This window comes from Hordeum vulgare, chromosome 2H, assembly GCF_904849725.1.
Source record: "Hordeum vulgare subsp. vulgare chromosome 2H, MorexV3_pseudomolecules_assembly, whole genome shotgun sequence".
NCBI lineage: Eukaryota > Viridiplantae > Streptophyta > Magnoliopsida > Poales > Poaceae > Hordeum > Hordeum vulgare.
This window is the reverse complement of record NC_058519.1, coordinates 620,303,113-620,326,055: the sequence shown is the minus strand read 5'-3', so window position 1 is coordinate 620,326,055 and position 22,943 is coordinate 620,303,113. Positions and strand designations below refer to the sequence as shown.

Genomic DNA, 22,943 nt, shown 5'->3' with positions numbered 1-22,943 from the left:
TGACATGACTGATACATATATCTATGCTGTCAAATCATGTTATATTTTTTCATGATTTTTTATGACTAAGTTATAAATTTAGGAGCACGGGAGCACCATATGCGTGAAATGGAGGATACAACCTCCATAGGAAATGTTTAATGTAGCACAATTAAACATTTTGTTCATGGCACCCAAGAAAACCCCAAAGAAGATCTTCGTAGTAATACTAGCACATTAGTACAAAAATCTCACCGTATCGCCGTGAGGAAAATTCAAACACGCTGCTCTACGCGCAATATAGGATATATAAGCTCAACACACAATGTTTAATGTAGCGCAATTAAACATTTTTGCTTATGGCACGAAGAAACTCGATACAAGATAGAGTATCTTCGTATTAGTACCAGCACATTAACACAACAAATCTCAGCGTATATCACCAAGAGCGAAATAACACACACGCTGGCTGCTTGCATGCAATGCAATAGAGCATACAATCAAAACATTTACCCGAGAAACTCCAAACAAGATTATGTCTAATCTTCGTATTAATACCAGTACATCAACACAAAAAATCCCAGCTATATCGCCGAGCGAGAGTAGAAAATACGCACACAGAGACACACACACTGCTGCCTGCTCGCCCCATCTCCTCTCTGACTCTCCCCCTTCTTTCTTTCTCTCCCCTAGCAATTGCACTACGCCTTCCTCCTCTCAATAAATGCGATTGCACCGTCTCAACACTCTCCGGCAATAACTCCTCCTTCCTCCTCCACCATCCGCTCCACATTCCTCCCCCCCTTTCTTCCTCCTCCCCCCTCCCATGGCCGCCCGGTTCGTCGTCCCCTTCCTCTAGATCTCTCCCCGCCGTCTCGCTGCCCCTCCTGAGCTCGCCGAACTTTGCATCACGCAGCGCAACTCCTTCCAGAGACGAGCCACAGGGGGAGGGATCGGAGCTGTAAGCATATATATATATATAGACACATACGGTTCTCGTCCTAGATCTCTCTCTGCCAAGCTCCTCCGGGCCTCCTTCTGCTAGATCTGCTGCTGCTCGTGCTGTTGCGTGGCAAGCAAGATATATATACCCCTCTCTCCATATATAGGACTGCTGTACTACACCATCTTTGTTGGAGGGGAAGGAGAGAGATGCAGATGTGTGTGTGAAGAAATGGAAGGCGCGGGAAGCAGGAGCCGAGCGCTAGGGTTTCGGTGTTAGCTATATTGGCTAGCAGCAAGGTAGAGAGTACGTACGTACCATGATGATCCCGGCGAGGCACATGCCGTCGTCGATGATCGGCCGGAGCAGCGGCGGCGCGCCCTACGGATCCTCATCAGCACTGTCGCTCGGCCAGGTATATATATATCCTTTCTACACCTCCAGAAAGTTCAATTTCCAGCTGAAAGAAATCGTGGGATTGGCTTAATTTTGCTTCCATTTCCGTTGTCTTCGTTTTTGGAAAGGAAGATCGCTGCTTCGCAGGAGTCATTGCTGTTGTCGTTGCCTTTAATTTCTGCGTGATTACAACTCTCTTGTTTTGACTTGCATGTACGTACTCGTCTGATCCTTAATGATTTGCCCCTTTAATTTCTCCTTTGTTTCCATTTGCAAGTACCGATGCAGCCCGATTTGCTTCTTTAAAAAACTTCCTCCGCTTCGATTTGCATATTTTGCCACTTTTTTTGTGTATGGAGACAGAAGAGACATGTACTCCTCGATTTGCATATAGCGGACTACTGATCCGTCTCAAAATAATTTGTACTTTACTACTGCTGGACTTTTTCCCCTTGGGAAGAGAGAGAGAGAGAGAGAATGAGGGGGGTTATCTCCGGGTACTTAGGCGCGGCTGCTGTTCACACATAGATTAGGTCACCAGAGCTCAGCCCCCTTTCTTTAAGACCCGCCCCTATATAAACGGAGCAGATAAAGAAGACTACAGCGCTATAGGTTGGGGGGGACGAGAGAGAGAGAGAGACTTCACTCTACTGAGTTCTTGATCTTGCACACATCCAGAGGAGGGGAGTGGTGTGGAGAATAGTGATTGCTGCCACAGGTTTGCTGTTGCTTCCTGCCTTGTTCTTCCAAATCTATTGGTCTTTATGACCAAACCTACCTTCTATTCTTCTTCCTCCCTTTCTTTCTTTTTGCAATCTTGCTTTCACATCTCTGGGGGAGAAAATGAGACATCAATCAAGGGAGAAAAAGTTGCTTCACCCCTCCCTTGATCCAGAACGCGACCCCTATAGCTTGATCCCTGATTTGTAGCTAGCTACCGTTTCCATTCCACCGCCCAAATTGTTCGCCCGCATGAACACGTTTTTTCCCCTCCCAAGCAAATTAGCAGGAGTGAATTTTCCGATGGTTTTTTACTACTTTTTACAGGAAATTTTCCGTTTCATCTTCACCCTGAAACTTCTCCCCTTTATCTGGATGCTAATTGCTGCCACTTGCTACTTCGTAATTGGATTAATTAATTGGTTCTATGTTTAGCGGCACACTGCTAACCGGCGGGACGACCTTAACTTTGCTTCCGCTATAAATTGCAGCCAAACCTGCTGGACGGCAGCAACCAGCACCTCCTGCAGCACCACCTCCTGGAGCAGATCCCGGTGCGCGCGGCGGAGAGCGGCGACAACAACATCGGCAGCGGCGGCGGCGGCGTGGGCATGATCCGCGGGCGGGAGTCGATGGACCCGCTGGGGGACGAGTTCGAGAGCCGGTCCGGCAGCGAGAACGTGGACGGCGACGCCGTGGACAACGCCGAGCAGGACCAGGACCCCAACCAGCGGCCGCGCAAGAAGCGGTATCACCGCCACACACAGCACCAGATCCAGGAGATGGAAGCGTATGTATACTCAACTCAAATCTCCTCCACATTCCATTCACCACTGGTTGGTCATACTCTCTTAGACCAGTATACTTGATTTGTCTCATATCCAGTGTCATTCCTTAATTTGTGCTCAACCCATTCTTGCTAATTATCTTTCCTTGAATTTACGCTTGTTCTTGAATTGATAGAAGGAAAGCATACGTTGATATACACTCTCCCTTCCTTAATCATGCTCCCTAAATACATGTGTATCTGTATTTTTGGTCAGAGTGCTAATTTTTTGCCCAATTCTTTCTTGTGTTGTTGTAATGTCTTGGATCGATATATCTTATCCATCCCTACTTAAATGAATAAATTCTCACTTGTTCTAATTGCTATTAGATGGAAGTCTACTATAAAATCGAGTATCCTTCCCTTTACCCAAGGAATTAGTAACACATATGCTACTTATTTATTTCTTGTTATTGAAAGGTCACCATCAATTCCCAATGAATGTTTCCTCCCATTGTTCTAGAGATCTCAATCACTACCAAAAAAACCCAGAGAAAAAAAGAAAAGCACATTTCATGCTTGTTGTTGGGGATGTGGCCGAGGAGATTGGATGGGAAGATGAGAAGAGAACAAAACAGTGTGGCTGCAACCGGATGAGTAGTGTTGCTAGCTAGCTAGCAGCGTTCATACGAGACGCACAAGTCAAATTGTGTCCTCGGGTGTGGTGTGTGTGTGTGGAGTGGACAAACAGCGTACGTACGCACGCACCCACCCCTACACGTACGTCTCTAAGTTGACCGGGCCTGGGCCTGGGCCTGGGCCGAACCGTTTCTGTTGCCTTGCGCCCTTCCCCAAACAAACGGACGACGGAAGACGCAGCATTCAATCCAGGCCTACGTACGCGTCCACGGTTCACACCGCTGCTGCCGCCGCTGGACTTTGTTGTTATTAATTTTTCTCCCGCCTTTTGGCTGCAATATATTAAATCGTGGAATTTTATATTAGCGTGCGCCATTGAGAATTGCGACGACGATGATGTAATGTGTATTGATAATGTATATTCGTGTATGTGTATATGTATGCAGGTTCTTCAAGGAGTGCCCGCACCCTGACGACAAGCAGCGCAAGGAGCTGAGCCGGGAGCTGGGGCTGGAGCCGCTCCAGGTCAAGTTCTGGTTCCAGAACAAGAGGACCCAAATGAAGGTAACTATACTACTAACTAATCACTCTGAAATTTGTTAATAATCCCTTCATATCATCAACACTTCGGCTGATCGAGATGGGCGTTGAGAAATTTGGTGCCGGCCGGCCGGAGAGGAAGGAGAGATCCAAGGCCGGCCAGCGTTGCAACCACCTCATTTAAGCCTCTGACCGGAGCAGCACGCATTCATGGCCTGTTGCTATATCTGGACAAGCTTCGCCCACACACACCCATACACACGCTGGCACTCAGGCAGGCAGGCAGGCCCATCTCCTCCGCGTCTGCCTGCGTGCACACTGCCCGATAGACGCTTGCATAGTCAAACCCCACAATCTTTGCTGCCATGGCTCCTACGTGTACAGTCACCAGTTGCTCATCACCTGGGCCTTCCTGCCCACTGCATGTGCATGCATGCATGCACCCTCAGTCAGTCGCATGCACATTGCACTGTCAGCTCACCCGTCCGTAAATGCAACGTGTTTGCAAGATGGTGTCCACGCATGCATGTTTATGGTACTAACTACTCCTTAGTATGGTTGTTAATCTGATGGTAATTAATATTGGTGCTGATCATGGATGATGCAGAACCAGCACGAGAGGCACGAGAACTCGCAGCTGAGGGCGGACAACGACAAGCTGCGGGCGGAGAACATGCGCTACAAGGAGGCGCTCAGCAGCGCGTCATGCCCCAACTGCGGCGGCCCGGCGGCGCTCGGCGAGATGTCGTTCGACGAGCACCACCTCCGCGTCGAGAACGCGCGCCTGCGCGACGAGATCGACCGCATCTCCGCCATCGCCGCCAAGTACGTCGGCAAGCCCATGGTGCCCTTCCCGGTGCTCTCCAGCCCCCTCGCCGCCGCCCCGGGCGCCTCCGCCTACGACGTCTTCGCCGGGGCTGCCTCCGTGCTGCAGGCGCCGCCTGACGACAAGCAGCAGGGCGTCGTGGTCGAGCTGGCCGTCGCCGCCATGGAGGAGCTGCTCCGCATGGCGCGCCTCGACGACCCGCTCTGGGCCACCACGGTGGACCAGACGTTGGCGCTGGACGAGGAGGAGTATGCAAGGATGTTCATCGACCCGCGCGGCGGCCTTGGACCTAAGCAGTATGGCCTCGTCTCTGAGGCCTCCCGCGACGCCACCGTTGTCATCATGACCCCCGCCAGCCTCGTCGAGATCCTCATGGACGTCGTAAGCACTCAACACTCATCGATCCTTTCTTCTCTTTCTTTTTCTATCATGCATCGTGCATTGCCCTGATGTTCAGCTTCACTTTTGTGTGTGGAATTGATGCAGAACCAGTACGCGGCAGTGTTCTCGAGCATCGTGTCAAGGGCGGCAACGCTGGAGGTGCTGTCCACCGGCGTGGCTGGGTGCTACGACGGCGCGCTGCAGGTCATGTCGGTGGAGTTCCAGGTGCCGTCGCCGCTGGTGCCGACAAGGGAGAGCTACTTCGTGCGCTACTGCAAGCGCAATGCTGATGGCGCCTGGGCCGTCGTCGACGTGTCACTGGACGGCCTGCAAGGGGTCAAGTGCCGGCGCAGGCCCTCCGGCTGCCTCATCCAGGAGGCGCCCAACGGCTACTCCAAGGTGACGTGGGTGGAGCATGTGGAGGTGGACGACAGGTCCGTGCACAACATCTACAAGCCGCTGGTCGGCTCCGGCCTGGCCTTCGGCGCCCGCCGGTGGGTTGGCGTCCTCGGCCGCCAGTGCGAGCGCCTTGCCAGCGCCATGGCCAGCAACATCCCCACCAGCGACATCGGAGGTATGTCCTATGTCATACACATGCACAGTTTGTATGCTAGGTCTGTTGCATGCTTATCTGAAGGACGTGATCCATGTGTGCAGTGATCACGAGCTCAGAGGGGAGGAAGAGCATGCTGAAGCTGGCAGAGAGGATGGTGGCAAGCTTCTGCGGCGGCGTGACGGCCTCTGTTGCGCACCAATGGACAACACTGTCGGGGAGCGGTGCCGAGGACGTCAGGGTCATGACCAGGAAGAGCGTCGACGACCCAGGGAGGCCGCCGGGCATCGTCCTCAACGCCGCTACCTCCTTCTGGCTCCCTGTCCCGCCCAAGCGCGTCTTTGATTTCCTCCGTGACGAAACCTCTCGCAGCGAGGTACACACATCATCTATCATGAAAATGATCATTGCCAATTTCTTGCAATTCTATGGTTGATGATGAACACTCATATCTTGGTGTTGGCAGTGGGACATCCTTTCCAATGGCGGCATCGTTCAAGAAATGGCTCACATCGCCAATGGCCGTGACCATGGCAACTGCGTCTCACTCCTTCGCGTGAATGTAAGTACAAGAGAATCTGATCATGCAATGACCTCATGCTCATGCATGTGATAAATCGGAATAACCAAGGACATTGTGTGTTTATGTGCAGAGCACCAACTCGAACCAAAGCAACATGCTGATCCTGCAAGAGAGCTGCACGGACGCATCAGGCTCCTACGTCATCTACGCGCCGGTGGACGTGGTGGCAATGAACGTGGTTCTCAACGGCGGCGACCCTGATTACGTCGCGCTCCTGCCCTCGGGCTTCGCCATCCTGCCCGACGGTCCTGCAGGGACAATGCACGCCGCGGCAGGGGCAACCGGCACCGGTGGGTCGCTCCTGACAGTGGCGTTCCAGATCCTGGTCGACTCCGTCCCCACTGCCAAGCTCTCCCTAGGGTCGGTGGCCACCGTCAACAGCCTCATCGCCTGCACCGTGGAGCGCATCAAGACCGCCGTCATCTCCAATGGCGGCGCCTCTCCCCCGCAGTAGCTTCGTTCAATTCATCAATCTTCCTATGTTCTGTATCAGAGGTAAGTCTGCAAGCAAAACTGTTCATGAGAAATGCATGTGTTGGGTTTTATCTGAATTCTCTGAAACAAGTTGCAACTGATGCAGGAGCAGCAAAATTTTGGAGCCTTCATCAGTGGGAAGTCAAGAACGCACCTCAGACTCTCCTTGCCATGTGGTGCTCATAGCCATAGATTGTTCCCTGTGAATTCGACCGGGGAAACTCCGCGACTTCTTCGTTCCATGCAAGAAAACATTTGCCAAAACAAGATGCGGTCACCACTACGCAAGGGCGGTTGGTTCGGGTATTGACTTCATCTTCGTGTCGGCCTCTCGGATGCTGCTACCTCTGAGTTTCTTTTCTAGGGTTCTTCGTCGAGTACAAAAAAACCGTAATTTTCTTCAGTCAGTCTGTCTGTAATTCCTTCGACTTGTCGTTGTTCATGCTGCTGTTTCAGACTTCCAGTGCTTTGTAGGTGCAGCAGAATAGAGATTTGTGCCCATCTGTCTGTCTGTTGCTTTGGATTGTGGGTTTATAATTTTGTAGCGCTCCTGGTGATCCGTCGCCATTTCAATCCCAAAATGTGTGTTGTGATCAATGTGCTTGCTTTTGGCTTGTGCGTTCCTTCTCTGCTTCAGTGGAGGGAAATGTTAGTTCTTCGAGGTCGACGGCTAAACTATTTCCTTCCAAATTTCTGCGTACCGATAAGAATTGTAGAAATCAGCAAAGGTTTGGACTTCCATTTTTCATCCTCTATCACAAGATAAAAATCATTTCACATAGAACAATCTTTCCATTTCCAGATGTGCACCATCAGAGATCCTAATTTACAACACTGCTTCCCTTTCAATAGATACATACACCGACAAATCATTCCATGTATACAACATCGAGCGTTTCTGAATACCATCCACACACCCACAAACTGCACAGTTGATCAATCCCAGAAACTACAACAGTTTAGGAACTCATAGGACCAAGGGACCAGCAGTCCTCGATTGAAAAAAACGAACTGGATAAAGTAAGGCGGCATCGGCACTTGGATCATCTTCAGCAGGCTATGATCGCCAATGATCTCTGTGCACATGGCGTCTGCGAGAGAATCATTGCATGGATCCATGCTACTCATGAGTTTTCTCATTCTGCGGGAAGGAGGTCGGAATATGAAAAATCATGAGATGGTGGACCTGCAAGGCATGTCGAATCCCAGGGGTTAGGTAGCTCATGTGTTCACCATAAAATATACTCCCTCCGTTCATAAATATATGATGTTGTCACTTTTCTCTGAATCGGATGTATTTGGACATGTTTCAGTGTGTTTGTTTACTCATTTTAGGAGTATTTATGAACGGATGGATATTATGAAAAAAAAATAACATGAGATGAAGATCAAGTTACACAGACCATCTTTTCCTTCAGAATAGTTTTTATTACTTTATTATTCTTGAATGGCACTTGAGTTGCTTATTCTTCAATGGCGCTAGCGAGGTGCCGAGGTACAACAAGTTGCATCATATTTCTGGTTTAAACAACAAGAAATGATGCTTATTCTACACTTAACTATTTAAGTGGTTAAGTCCTGGTCTCAAGTTCTAGTGCCACTTTTTTTTCTCCTTTTCTTTTTCTTTTCATTTTTTAGGTTTTCATTCGGTTTTCCCTAATTAAGCGAGAATGTTAGGTTTTCGGTCCGGTTTTCCTTATAAACTGGACCAACTCTCTTCTTCTAAATGAAATGCAGGAGAACCCTCTGCCCCTCTCGAGGTGTTTTAAAAAAAACTATTTAAGTGGTTATAATAAAAAAATTACCTTTCTGTTCTGCTAAAAGGTAAAACGGAATGTGAGCTACCATCTTGGTTGCTCCTTCGCTCCAGTTCACAATCCCAGGACCATTTCCTTGGGCAGTGGATGGTCCCAGTACAGACAAACAAATGGCTGGTTCATTCATGAGCCCTAAATAGTCACAGGCGCGCTGCCAGACTCGCCTGTCTGAGGTCCTGGACCGAGCGACCTGCAGGAAAGCAACTAACATACCTCAATCATGGATGATGCCAATATAACAAACTCTTGATAAGTTGACAAAGTCACAACCTTAGCCAATGATACACGTGCTCTTGGAAGCAGCTCGTTATGGCATGTTGCTAGCTTCGCAATGGCAGTCACCACAAAGCAGAGGAGCCGAGCTTGGGACGACTTTCTAGAGCTTGCACCCATAGAATCGAACCCTGGATCTTGACTTAATCCCAAACGACTTGTAAGCAAGAGATGGAAGAAGTCAATCATGAGTAATACCATGGAACTCTAGAAACGAGGGCGGTTGAACAAGGCAGACCAACCTAGTTGCCAGGTTTTCGTATAGTAGCAACTCCAGATTCTCAAATAGCTCGCGTGCTACATCTTTGTGGTTTATCCCTCCTGCTCCATGCTCACCAATGGCCCAACACAAATGTAACGCTAATTCCATCTGCATAGACCATACTACATCAGAAGATTCGATTTTGTGGTGGAAAAAAAAAGAGAACTGGCAATTTACTTATTAAAGATAATCAGCACTCAGCACAAGAATAACAGCAGGCAATGACACAACAACCAACTCGGTGAGCATATGGAAGCATCAAAGCAAAATTAGATACAATAACTTGACAAATAAACTTGCCTTTGCAGGATTACCATGGGACTCCCCAAGTCTATCAGTAATAGGCTTCTGCAGAATGGTTCGAGATTGTTATGCAAAACTGTTTGAAAATACCATAATATTGACATGTACTCCCTCTGTAAAGAAATATAAGAGTGTTTAGATCACTAAAGTAGTGATCTAAACGCTCTTTATATTCCTTTATGGAGGGAGAATGTTTAGTACAAAATAAACAGTTACCCCCTCTGTAAAGAAATATAAGAGCTTTTAGACCACCACTTTAGTGGTCTAAACACTCTTATATTTCTTTACGGAGGGAGTACATACTAAGGTTACTCAGTTGGTACCTTTAGTAGCGCAATAATGTCAGGGGAGCGTTGGAATGCAGCTAATAAGAAATCTGACAGCTTTTTCCTCACCTACAATGATGTTATAACAGGAACTTGTTCAGTGTAAATTCAAATATATCACCAGAAGTAGTACAAGTGTTGTGGCCAAATAACCAAACCTAAATCCACACATGCATATGAACATCATGTGGTAATAATAAATTAGCAAACTCAATTTACTTCTTACATCCGTTCATTCTAAACCACTATTTGTCCATGTACACTACACTTAGACATTCAAAGCATTTTAAACTTGTCGATAAGCTTTAGAAATTAAAGTTTCAAGTATGGATCTATCCTTCAAGTATGCCTCGAGATGTTGCTACTTGATTCTTATTAAAATCAGCTTCATGTCCAAGCAGCAACTTCTATTAACTCAAACAACTAAGATATATGAAAGATAAGACATCCTTGCTTTGCTTTTGAGAAGGGACAAAACCTAACCTGGCACACATCTAGCTATATTAAGCATCAGTAACACATAGAAAGGAAAATTGACTAATACATGATACAAGTAAAAAAGTTCTCCTACCTCGAAAGAAAAATCCTTGTCAGGAAACATCGCAGCATATCTCGACATAACTACTGGAATCAGAGCACACAAGAGTGCTGAACCAACAAACTTTAGATTGTCAAATCAACATTATGTTGGTCATTAGTATCTGGCGACCAACAAATATATGGAACTTACAGTTGTTGACATCCCGCAATGCTGTCGCAAAATATACAGTAAGAAAGCGAGGTGCCATTTTCAGTGACTGTTTTAATCTGTCAGACTGTGGGCTGTTAAGTGCAGCTTGTAAAGTTGAAGATATAGTAGGGGATGTCCAATGTTTTGCCTAGGGGAAACAAAAACAGAACAATAAGATTATACCTAGGAATATCAGGAAGATAGTGAAACATAAGCCGCAATTAGATGCTAGTGAGGAACTATTACAGCAATGCCATCATTCTCATCTTTTAGAAGGTCGAGGAACATTGGGTCAGCAAGGTCTAGAGGACCACTATCATCAGAACCTGAATTGCCACTTTGGTCTTCTATTGCGGAGCCAGTATATGCCTCATCCATCAGTGCAAGGAGCATCTGCAGTATGGAAAAGGATAACAGGCTTAACAGATTGGAGCTAGATATTGCACTCATAGCTTTTGAGGACAGATCGTTTTAAAAGCAACCTCAGGAGCAGCACTCTTCTGTATAGTAGCTAAACTACTACCGATGAGAGTTCCAGAACTTCTTTCCACCTTTTCCAACGCTACCACTAACACTGAGTGATGTTCCAGGAGTTAATACAGAATAACCAACTCACATAAGAAAAACTGATTAATAGTGCAGGATAAGCAGTTATAAAAAATACATGATAAATAATGCTCATCACGAGATTCATGCTACTCGCAGAAGGAAAAAAAATGATAATAGTGCAGGATAAGCAGTTCTAAAAATAGTCCCTCCGTCCGGAATAACTTGTCGCGGAAATGGATGTATCTAGACCTAAAATACGTCTAGATACATCCATTTCCGCGACAAGTAATTGGGGACAGAGGGAGTACATGATAAACAACGCTCATCGCAAGATTCATGCTATATTGTGGTACATGATCAGCATATATTCCAAAGAGATGTGGACCATATACCAGCACACAGAAGAGCATAATAATATCATCATGCATTTATCATATTTAACTGAAAAAGATAATTAACCCTAAATAATAATAATAACCCCCGTGAAAGTTCTGAAGGTAAAGAATTGTCAGGCATACTTGGCAGGTCCATAAGGGACAGGAAGAGAGGAAGAAAAGATCCTGCTGACATCATCAATGGGAGCACTTCCGAGAACTTCTTGTCCAACCTGGAAGAAGAGCAAACCAAATTAGGTAGGTAACAGGTCATCAATATTTTCTAAAATGTTTATGTTACCAGTAGCAACTATCAAGTCAGTTAAGGGGGGGAAAAGTAGTATGGACTTCCTCGCGAACCAAAAGCAAATACGTGATGAGATGCCTAGAAATTGAAAGAGCATACCTATCACCATTTGATGCAATCAACTTCAGCAGCAATGGGAAGAACTGCATAGAAACAACATTACAAAAGTAAAATCAGAATCTAGCTGAATGGTTAGTACGTTTTGAAATTAGATAGAGAAAACAGGAATCATATTAGAAACTCAAAGAATGTAAACTGATTGAGATTTTTCATAGCAGTATCGCACCTGCGGAACCAAGGTGGGGAAGCAGTTCAAGATCTTTATCTTGTTTGCTATCAGGAATTCAAGCGTGCGTTCTGCAACAATAGGGTCCGCAAATTCCCTATCACCAAGAAAGAAACATCGAGTGATTTTGAGGGCTTGTAGAAGCAATCCGACCAAGGCGTGCCCAATACAACAAGAAACAAATATGAAAAATATTACCTACTTAAGCAAGAGCGGAAGAAGGTTTTCAAGCTACCATCAGCATCGTGCAAGACCGCCTCTCCAAAGTCCAGGAAGAACTGCAAAATAGTCTGTGTAGGAAACAGTATAATACAGATTATTAAACAATCTTTTACTACTGTCGTAACTGAACTATTTGCACAAATCAGGAAACAATAGTCATCCAATGTGAATCACTGTACGCACAATCAATCAAGCAGATACAATTAAAGAACTGCAGAGTAAGTACATTTGCCTTTCTGGGATTAACAGTTAACTCTATATCAAGCTCTCTAACCACTCAAAAGCTCCAACAGTATTGCACGAAATTGCAATGTACAAGCACGATTCTACCCGAGATGATCAAAATTTCAAGAGACTTGAGCCCTTTCCACCAAAAATGTGACTAGATAATTTGCTCAGTCGAGGTCTTACAAGCAGCAGCACGCCGGTGGAGGCCGTGGAGAGCGTGGGCGCGGCGGCGCAGCGCTGGAAGAGCTTGTTCATCACGGGAAACGCCCGCGCCACCATCTCGTCGTTGGCTCCCTTGGCCTCCTTGCACATCTCGAACACCATCCGCACCTTCAACGCGAGGGGCAACACAGGTAACAATCCGGCTCCAGCACGGGTCAGGGGAAGGAGAAGGGGATCGGAGGGAGATGCGCGCGCTTACGGACTGGAGGAGGTTGGGGTCGGAGGCGGGATCGGCGGCCGCCGCAGAGTCCCGTGATGCGGTGGAGAGCGAGCGGAGGTGGAAGTCGTAGCTTCCGTCGCCGGCGGCGAGCTTCGGCGAGGCCATCGCCGTCGCCCTCGTCGTGTCTGCCTCTGGCGAGTGGGTGAGAGACCGAGATGATTTGGGCTTCGAGTAAGGGCCCAAATTGATTGTCCAGGCCAGTGTTTTGTTAAATCTGCGTGCTGATAGGCCCAGATCTAAATTACATCGTGACCTCCTATGTGGCGCTTCAGGCGCCAGTAGGGGAACGGGCGCCAGCAGCGCCCCTCTTCGTGGGCCGGCCCATATAAAATACGTTGGTTATTAAAAAATCGAAAAAAGTTCACAGAAAAATAATTCAATGATTACGAAAACAAGTTCACCTATTTTTGTAAATACGTTCATGCATTTTAAAAAAGTTGAAGGAATTCGAAAAAAATATCATCGATTTTGGAAAAGTTCATCAACTTTTTGAAATAGCTCACTGATTTTTAAAAAAGTTCAATAATTTTAAATTATGTTCATCGATTTTTAAAAAGATAACTGATTTAAAAAAATAGCGATTTTCAAAAAAGTTCAAAGTTTTCAAAAAACGTTTACAGGCTAAAAAAGTTCATGAAGAATTTCAAGATGGGTTGGCCCATTGCGGTGCGCTGCAGGCGCCGGTTAACACATTTTGCCTGTAACCGGCGTCTGTGGCGCTAAATAGGGTTTGTCTGCGAAATCACTAGTTAGCGAACGGTTACTCCCACCTTTACAGGTTGTGACGCCTGCAACGCACCGCAATGGGCCAACCCATCTAGAAATTCTACGTAGATCCATATTTTTAAAACATTTTATCTCCTAACCCGTGTGTCCAAATCATGAACTGTTTTCATCGTTGGCTTCTCGCGTCGAGATCTCAATACTAGATCTTATGTTCATAGGTTTCGACGAACTATTTTTTCATGAAAAAAACCGGAAGAAAATAATCAGACAAAAAACCATGCCTCATGTGATAGAAAAAATAGAAAAAACATTTTTTTTCTTTTCGAGAGGCACGCTCGCGAAAGAAAAATCGTGCCTCTTGCGAAAAAAGAGAGTAGAAAACGCGCTTTCTTCTCTTTCGAGAGAGGCAGGGGCGTGCCTCTCGCGAAGGCAAAATCGTGCCTTTCGCGGAACTAAAACCATGCCTCTTGCAAAAAAACAACAGAAAACACGTTTTTTTCATTTTGGAAGAGGCACGGACGTGCCTCTCGTGAAGGCAAAATTGTCCATTTCATGGAAACAAAACCGTGCCTCTCGCAAAAAAAAAACAACAGAAAAGGCGTCCCCCCCCCTTTTCGAGAGGCACGATCGTGCCTCTCGTGAAGGCAAAACCGTGCCTTCCGCGGAATCAAAATCGTGCCTCTCGCAAAAACAACAACAGAAAACACGTTTTTTTGCGAAAAGCTACGAAAGACCGGTGAAAAACCGGAACACCAAAAATATTCAGAAAAAAACCACTCAAAAAAGGCGAAACATACATGCGGAAAAACCCCGAAGGAAACGCTCAGAACGCGACACGTATCGATGACTGGGAACGCGCCAAGGACGGCGCGTGGAAGTGATCGCTGAAATGCTTGTGAGAAAGTGCTCGCTAACTAGTTGCTCTCGGACACAGGTAACATATTATAACATTGTAAAATAATACATGAAAGGGAATTTAGGCCCGATGTCCATTGTGTTTACAATCATGGCTAGCTTCGTTACATGGTACTAAAAGTTAGGCCACATGGGATATTTTACTCATTATTTAATTATGTGTTGTTTGATAGGTGGGCTACAAAGGCATTTCTTATTTGACGCCACAGGCGTCAGTTAATATGCTTTCTTGTTAACTCGCGCCTGTGGCGTTCGTAAATAGGGCAGCTCATCTAGGCGTCGGTTGATGATTTTTTTAAAAGAAAATCTATGAATTTTCTTAAGTATGAATGAAGTTTTTTTAAGTTTCAACGAATATTTTTGAAGATTTTTTTGAAAATCAATAAACCTTTTGTAAAATATTAAAATTATATCAACTTTTTTGAATAATGATGAACTTTATTGAAACTTGATGAACATATTTTTAAAAATGGATGAATTTTTGTTTAGATTGATGAACTTTTTAATGATTTATGAACTTTTTTTCACTTCAATGAACTTAATTTAAAATACATTAACTTTTAAAAAAATTATATCAACTTTTTCAAATTTAATGAACTTTTTGAAAATTTAATGAACTTTTCCAAATTGGATGAACATTGTTTTCAATTTCAATGAACTTTTTCTAAAATTGGCGAACCTTTTTTAAAGATATGAACTTTTTTTCAAATGGATGAACCTTTTTCCTTAAATCTGTAAACCTTTTTTGATTTCATATTTTTATTTTGATATCAAATAGAAAATCTGGGCGTTTTATCTACTGGATCAACAGAAAAAATAATTGGGTAGCACGCTAGTGGGCTGGCCCATACCAACGACGTTGGATGCGTTGGATCGTTAACGGGCGCTTGCAGCGCTGTATAGGAGCTCCCTACAAAGCAGCCGTAGCCCATAGTAGAATGAAAAAAAAATCAGGAAAACGGTAAATTTCTTTTTCATGCATGTTTCGCTGGAAAAACGTTGTTCCATTTTTTTTTCGTTTCTGCATTAAAAAAATTGTTTTCATATTTCCTCTCTACATTTTCTACCAAAAAGCGAAAAGTTCCCGATCCATTTTTATCCCTACCTTGAAGCTTAGATATAAAAGACCCAATGCAGCAATGTGTTGAGAGTGGCTCTGAAAAATCTCTTCGGGAATTGCCTTCTGCCTTGTGTTCCATCTAGCATACGAAGTCCCTGAATTGATAAGGAAGGTGAATGTGTTCTTGGAATCCTTCTTGAGTTGCGAGAACGGGAATGTGACAGTCTAGTCTGACAAAACCTGCACGAAATGATAGCTATTGCTTGTTGGTACTTATGGAGGGAGATGATACAATGTGGCTGTGGGGATCCGATTCAAAATGTCATTTAGATTTCTTCCGCCATTCGGACTTTGACTACAAATTACACATGTGCAGTTGTACTGGAAGTTGTCCAGAAATTGGGATGTTGGGTGCCGCCTCCTAGGGGACACGTGAAGCTAAACATATATGCATCCTTTGATCATGATCTTCTCATTGCAATAGATCATGCAATTCCACATGATGATAAGGTAAACTTAAAAAACGCAAGCAACTGGAAGCTTAGTTTTTGTCCCGATGTACTCTCTGTGAAAGTAACTGCGTTGTGTTATGGATTCTCCCTTGCACAATCAGATGACTATAATAAAATCATGGTGAACTTAGATGATATGGTGGTTATTAATACAATGAGTGAAGGAGGCTGGTCTCCAAGTCGCCATTTTTTACGACTACTATCACACGGCATGTGAATTCCCTTGTACATCTTTTGTACACTTCCCGAGGGAGGCCAATAATGTAGCTCACGAGCTAGCATATTTGGCCAAAGGGGCGGCATGTAGTAGTTTGTTTGAGGAGCTCCTAGCGAGCTCAATTATTCTCTCCTGGTGAACCGATGTAACTCTGATCACAAAGTAATAAAGAGGGGTTTTGATCATTTTTAAAAAGCCCATGAATTAGTAGTGTAGCATTAGCAGCAACAACTATACTCGAACTGAATAAAATTTGTCCATTGGGTCGGCCCACCACATATGTGAGGTGAGCTATTGCTTTCTATTAAACACTCTACATGTTAAACAGAAGCTCCTCTATTTGTCGCTCTTTGCGTCAAATTGTTGACTTCTAGCACATGTGGTCGCTCTTTGAAATTGTGATTCGTTTAAAAAATGAAGACTTCGAAAACTCCTAAATGTTTTTTGAGTTTATAAAATATTCAAATATTTTTAGAAAAGGAAAATAAAATAAAATAAAATAAAATGTGAAATAACAAAGTAACAAAAAGAAAACTGGTAAAGATAACAATAGGATGCATATATAGTACACCGAATTGGGCCAGCCCATTTACTTTACTCGTTCCCTCCCTTCTGTGCGAAATAACGACAATTTAACACAATGTGCGTATTATAGGACTTTCCTTGTTTGAAAAGCCTAAAACCTATGTAGTTTCTCAAAGAAAAAGTACCCTATGGAAATCGATAACACCTCATTTACATAACTTGATGGAATAAGCCTTCAAAAGGAGTCTCAATGGCTTGTTATGTCAGCCATCTTTTCGAACATTCCTATGACTTCTTACTTGCCTTTTGAATTTACCTTCAAAGCTAGCTTTACCTATTTATCTTGACCATAAAGGAATTCATTAAAGGGGATGTTATATCTAGACCATATACTGCATTTCAACTTTCACTTATGAAGGGGGAACACTCTTCTTAGCCTCACGTAGCCTCTCTTAGCCCACGTGGAAAAGCAGAGTGGGCAATAGGTCATTGAGTGAGCACTAGAGACTGGAATAGCAAGAATGAAGGTTAGGAAATATGCCATGTAGAATTCCAATAAATTGGCATTGGGTCATTCCATTTTCAGTCTTTGATCATAAAGTTCACTAATTGGTTCTAGTTGTAGGATTATTAATCCCTTTTCTTGGTCTCTAACTAGAAAAGCAAATGCTTGTGCTTGAGAAGCTTCTCGCCCGACGAGTCCATAAAACTCACTCGGATAAGCTGTATTACTAAAAAAATCTCTCAAATGGACTTGCTGGTCCATGATGACCAAGTCGAGGCATCCATTCCACATAGGTGTGAGTCTAGTCTTGCATGTAGCCTCCAAAATTATTGCAAATCGCCTTAAGGTACTTCTACCTAATTATTATTTCTAAGGAGCTCTCAATATTTGTATCTTGAAGTTTATCACGACCAATATTATATCAACATATAAATATTTACATTTCATAAAGAGAAATAGGACCCACCAACCGGTTTTTAACAGGTCTTTTCTCTACGAGTGAGAGCTTACTTTTTCTAAGCAAGGAGTAACACAGGAAAGCTAATGGGTTGGCCCATGGTAGTGATCATGTACTATAGCAACAACTTGTCGCTAGAAGCGTAAAATAGGCGCTCTCTAAGGCAATATGACACTTTTCGCTAGTAGTTTTCTGAGTGGTTTTCGTGGTTTCCCTTCTTTAATTTTTTTTCACTTTCTTGTTTTATCTTCCACTTATTATATTTGATTTGATATAATTTTATGTTGTTGTCATTTTCATTTTTATTTTTAAGAAGTAAACTTTTAGGAATATAATTTTTTCCCTGATACATGAAAATTATTATCCTTGAAATTATTTTTTAATAATATAGATTTTCCTAATAAATGAAATTATATTATTTATTTTAAAAATATTATATATATATATATTATAAAAAACCCACGATTACCATATTTTCCACATTTAATTTTAAAACATGAGCACTTGTTGGAGTTATTTGTTAAATTATTCACAAAATTTTAAAAGTATTTGTAATTTCAAAAAGATATTTGCATAATTTTCGAAATGGTCAAGTAATTTTTTTAACTATTCCCACACTTTTTAGAAATATTTAAAGTTATTTTAAAATTTATTCATTTTTTAAAAAGAGTCATGTTTTTATGAAAAAAAACCTTACCTATGAAATAGAGCACACATGCCGGCCAATGATGGAAGCGCTGTGTGCGTCGCTCGCTTGACTACGTGATTGTTAATGTCACATAGGAGACCCCTCAAAAAACAAAAAGAGCGTCACAAACACACCGTTGTTCTAGAAAAAGGACACACAAACACGGCAAGAGATGGTGCCTCAGAGTTAGATCAGAGAGGATGAGTTGAACAACCCTGGTGACGTATACAACTTCTTCATGCTTTTGCTTTACCAATTGCAGAGACACATCTAACAAAAATGCATACCACTTGCAAAAAAAAAGAAAATAGCAATGCATGCGGTAGTTTTTCTGTTGGCATGATTTACAATCTGCGTCAAGTCAAAGATGAGTAGCTCAATGCAGCAACAGCTCCATAACCTTCAGGTGACAGATATGTGAAGTGCTAGAGATCAATGCCCCAAAACTCTCCACTTTTAACTTCAGAAGAAGAGATCGCCGTGGATAAGAATCTCTTATGGAGAGATCCATCATAATCCATTGCAAGTCAAAACACATACTGACATACCAATTAGTTATACATTCAAAAATCACATCTTATATTTTCTTGTGCTGCTAAAATTAGATCGGACGATCCATTTCTCAGAGAGAGAAAACAGGGTGAATAATCCAACATACACCAACACAGTTCTTGAGAGGCAATTGGATATCCAAAGAGACCAAGAAAGGCCAAGCTTTTGCAATGAACAATAACAGGGGCATTATTTATATTTTAGCACAGGTAACCACTGTGACATGCAAGCATAGATTCAGATATGAAGATATTGCACATTATACTGAATATAGATGTCCACACTGAAAAGAATGAATGAAAAATTTGGCCTGTTTTCGTACCATTCATCGATAGCTACTACAGACTGAAGCTAGAAGAGAAATAATAAGTGGGAAACCCCATTCTCTCCTCCTTATAACATTGTTATGAAGCAAGTAGCTACAAAGATAAACAAAAGGATGGGTATGATTCATCTCAGTCTTCTCCCTTTCTGATTCTTCCCTTGAGAAAGAAGAGTCTCGGATCGCAGCCAATGGCAGCCAGATGATTTAGGCTCCTGATTCAACTTGCCCGCATGCTTGTGAAATACTACCTGAAAGATTAGCATAGCTAGATTGCAAACAAGTGCTCATGTGCAAACAATTACTATAATCCTCATGAGCTTCAGACAGAGACACTTCCCACAGACTTATCAAAGAAGCAGGCTAACAATTGAGCACAAGCTTAAATAATAACTCCTATTCATTGCCAGTACGGAATATGTTCCATTTTATGAGAGTGAACAGCATCAACGATATAGTAATCCAGTTTTTGAACACAAGTCACTACGATGTTTGACTTCAATTTGAAGAACAAAAGAGCACAAGAGCAGCCAACAATTTTATTCCATTCTGAACCTTCGAAGAGCAGGTATCTAGTGAGATTACCTCGTCATGATCCGGAATTACTCTCATCACATAATGATAGTCCTCACTGGCCAGTGGCCGAAGTGTTTTGTATCTACTTTATATTTGTGGAAAGCTTATATGGAGCTTGGTTGGGTAATTCAAAGAATGAGCAAATCTGAACTCTAGATTGTAAAGCTAAATAAGAGTTCAACTCCAGTACAAAGAAGTCTCCACATTCCAGTCATTGGGGAAAGGTAGCGTCCACTGTCCAGGGGATGTGGGAGGGATGGACTCACGCCAAAGAAATAATTGAGATGCCTACGCAATGCAAGGTGATCTCAGGATGCGACTGATGCTCAAGCTGTCAATATTGCATAGGTAGTAGTTTGATTAGCCATTCTGCATTCTGCACATGAATATGGAAGCAGTGCTGACTATTTCTTCCTGCTTGGGGGTGAACCTTTGATCTTTTGAACGGTGACCCTCACTCTTTTTCTTTATTTATTTTTTGATTTTTTGGAGAGAGGCATCAATATTGACGAATATATAGCTCCTCATAATGTTGAAATTTGCAAGGTCAATGACAACAAAGTGCTTTTGAGTCTTCTTTAACTTGATGAGTATGCTTATGGAATAATCAACTACTGTGGGATAGCGAGAGATGTGCAATGGAAGGAATGGATTATTTTCTGGGATTTGTATATGTACACTGGCAGAGGTTGTGATATCCCGATGATGGAATGACTGGATTTCAAAGACTTCAGACTGGAGGAACATCAAACTTAACAATACGCACTAAAAATTCAGATTGCAATAGTCAATGGCTAATGAAATATGCTATTTTTGGCATTGGTGGGACAGAAAAATACTCCGGAGGTTCTAGGAATAAAAATTAGCAAGCTCGAGCCTTTTTCATCAATCACCTAGTAACAAGTGTTCTCTACCTTTACAACTATATGTATCAGCTGAAAACTCTCTTGTGTAACTTAATTCAGCATGACAATGCATTCAGAGATTATGAGCGTGCTCAAAAGCTAGACTGCTAACTTATCAAGAAAGCAGGAAGTTCTCTAACCTAGGTCTCACGAGGCAATAAGAGTTCGACAATTGCACACTGAATTCAATCTACCATAGCTAAACCCATCACGAATTTCAGCAGGGGTTTACTGACCTTTCCACAAATCTGCTACCGCTGCATTGTTGAATTCCCAGTTGTCCACCGACCACGTCTATTGAGCAACCAAGAAGCTTAGTTCAGTCTAAAAAGTTCGGAACGTAGGACAAATACACGAGTCCTTTTATACTTTTGTAAGAGTGTGAATAGACAAGGCATACCATTTAGTGAAAGCCCGAGATCTCAATCTGCTCCACGCAAGCACTCACATGGTAAGAAAAGTATTATTGTAAAAAGTTCCTGTAATTAACAAAATTTCATTTAGCAACAAATCTTATGAAAAATGCAGGTACATCTCCTATCCTATCAATATAGCATCGAACTGAAGAAACTGCACACCTTAGTTTCAATAGCAAATCAGCAAAATATCAGTTATTCCCCCATTATGATCCTCACAGCTTAACAAGTACACCAGCAAGTTTTAGTGAATGATGACCAATATCTCGAAACCAACCAGAACAAGCATAAGAATACCTGCACAACAAATAAATTTTTGAATTCATAATAAAATCATTCATGAAGGAAGAGAAGGAAATTCTGAATGGCATCAGCTGAGGATCAAGTTAATTTTTTTTATATTTCTCGGTTCAAGAAAAAACATCTAGTTATCTCTAATATCATTGAAGGAGTTGAACATGTACTTACCAGATTTATGTATGATGTACAGTAAGAAGACGCCACAAAAAGATCCACATGTGCGAACTTTGCATAAACAGGGAGGACTGGACAAGGCTAAAAAATGTACAACTCCTCAAAAGTCGCAAGAGATCCTGTAAAGTAGATAGAAAAACAGTGTTCAGATTTTGCAGTAATGAGGTAAGCCGATCCAAAATATGACTTGATATGTGAGAGCATTAAAAAGCAAGGTAATGTTGGGTATTTGGATGAGCAGACAGGGAAGCTTTTCTTTTTTACCTTGGATTAGTCTAGTGCTCTAGTATGATTTCCAGGATAGTTCCTGATGAACTGTTGTTCCAGCTCCTCGATGATGCAACATGGTGCTTAGTTCTCGGAAATCAATGCCAAAACAAGCACTGAGAGCATCACTGCTATACAACCTATAAATGTTCCATCATAACACTTTGTTCACCCCTCAAATGGCCCTTTCTCAAAACCGAACTGTTCTGAAACTGCCGCTCTCTGCAAAGTCCCTGTAGATCCAGTGCTCCTCTGAACTAACACTGAAGAGACTACAAATTTCACGTTCAACCTTGCTCCTCTATCCGTCGATTTGATGAGGAAACCTGCAGATCATGCCAAAACAAATGGTGAATACATCATATGGCTAGGGATAGAAAGAAGAAAAAGAAAAACTAAAATCATAGTAGTGGACTAGTTAGAGGTTATCAATAAAGTTATCTGTGCATGAGGCGCCATCTAATATATGGAAACAAGAACTAGTCATGTGCTATGCCAAAAAGAAAACAAGATAAGCTCTAACAAGGATAATGTTGCACAGGCGGGGAAAAAATCACTTCTGCGTATTATTCTGCTAGAAACACACTATTTGGAGTGCTGATCATTTATACTGGTAACAAAAATTATGCACTCAAGAGCAGTGATTTAAATTAAGAGAATTGGTAGAATTTTTGTCAGACAAATAAAATAAATAGGTAACTATAAATTCACATAGAAAAGGTGTCATGAATTTGTTTGGGCTGGAATTACCTATATCCAAAGTGGAAAAGATATATATATACAGAACGTACAATGGCAACCTACAACATATGAAACAACAAAAATAAGTAAAAATAGCAAAATCCATCTTGCATTTACTTACCAGATCTATGTGCATAGATCTATGCGCCAACTGTCCAGAGATGGA

The 22,943-nt window shown here is 42.9% G+C and overlaps 2 protein-coding genes and 1 long non-coding RNA gene across 4 annotated transcripts; 1 reads left to right on the top strand and 2 right to left on the bottom strand.

Annotated features, from left to right (window-relative positions):
• The first annotated feature begins 604 nt into the window (after window positions 1–604).
• Window positions 605–7,397, top strand: LOC123427922 (homeobox-leucine zipper protein ROC2-like). The gene is made up of 9 exons (XM_045112059.1): window positions 605–1,337; window positions 2,530–2,828; window positions 3,890–4,007; window positions 4,591–5,190; window positions 5,296–5,764; window positions 5,848–6,119; window positions 6,210–6,305; window positions 6,397–6,821; window positions 6,907–7,397. The coding sequence occupies exons 1-8, from the start codon at window positions 1,242–1,244 to the stop codon at window positions 6,778–6,780; spliced, it is 2,334 nt and encodes a 777-aa protein (XP_044967994.1). The 5' UTR covers window positions 605–1,241; the 3' UTR covers window positions 6,781–6,821; window positions 6,907–7,397.
• A 175-nt stretch (window positions 7,398–7,572) lies between these two features.
• On the bottom strand, window positions 7,573–13,092 carry LOC123427923. 2 transcript variants are annotated; one of them, XM_045112060.1, is made up of 16 exons: window positions 12,899–13,092; window positions 12,661–12,807; window positions 12,226–12,317; window positions 12,028–12,124; window positions 11,841–11,884; window positions 11,579–11,667; window positions 10,994–11,085; window positions 10,758–10,904; window positions 10,512–10,659; window positions 10,353–10,429; window positions 9,779–9,850; window positions 9,453–9,500; window positions 9,133–9,260; window positions 8,888–9,047; window positions 8,606–8,807; window positions 7,573–7,986 (listed from the first exon to the last, which is right to left on the bottom strand). In XM_045112060.1, the coding sequence occupies exons 1-16, from the start codon at window positions 13,022–13,024 to the stop codon at window positions 7,937–7,939; spliced, it is 1,719 nt and encodes a 572-aa protein (XP_044967995.1). In that variant the 5' UTR covers window positions 13,025–13,092; the 3' UTR covers window positions 7,573–7,936. The 2 variants fall into 2 exon arrangements, 1 of the variants encoding a protein (XP_044967995.1); XR_006622458.1 differs by lacking the exons at window positions 7,573–7,986; window positions 8,606–8,807; window positions 8,888–9,047; ... (6 more) ...; window positions 10,994–11,085; window positions 11,579–11,667 and having other exon boundaries at window positions 12,230–12,317.
• Window positions 13,093–19,316: 6,224 nt separating this feature from the next.
• Window positions 19,317–21,802, bottom strand: LOC123427921. Its single transcript, XR_006622457.1, has 4 exons — window positions 21,764–21,802; window positions 21,458–21,592; window positions 21,280–21,358; window positions 19,317–21,173 (listed from the first exon to the last, which is right to left on the bottom strand). It is a non-coding gene; the product is annotated as an uncharacterized LOC123427921 (long non-coding RNA).
• Between the last annotated feature and the right edge of the window lie 1,141 nt (window positions 21,803–22,943).

Excerpts from the sequence above, each read along its gene's own strand:
- LOC123427923 (XM_045112060.1), bottom strand. The coding sequence starts at position 13,024 with ATGGCCTCGCCGAAGCTCGCCGCCGGCGACGGAAGCTACGACTTCCAC. Across the intron at positions 9,501-9,778 it reads ACATTATTGCGCTACTAAAG|AAGCCTATTACTGATAGACT; the intron begins GTACCAACTGAG and ends ACCATTCTGCAG. Across the intron at positions 8,808-8,887 it reads CACGTGTATCATTGGCTAAG|GTCGCTCGGTCCAGGACCTC; the intron begins GTTGTGACTTTG and ends GCTTTCCTGCAG.
- LOC123427922 (XM_045112059.1), top strand. The coding sequence starts at position 1,242 with ATGATGATCCCGGCGAGGCACATGCCGTCGTCGATGATCGGCCGGAGC. Across the intron at positions 2,829-3,889 it reads CAGATCCAGGAGATGGAAGC|GTTCTTCAAGGAGTGCCCGC; the intron begins GTATGTATACTC and ends ATATGTATGCAG. Across the intron at positions 6,120-6,209 it reads ACGAAACCTCTCGCAGCGAG|TGGGACATCCTTTCCAATGG; the intron begins GTACACACATCA and ends TGGTGTTGGCAG.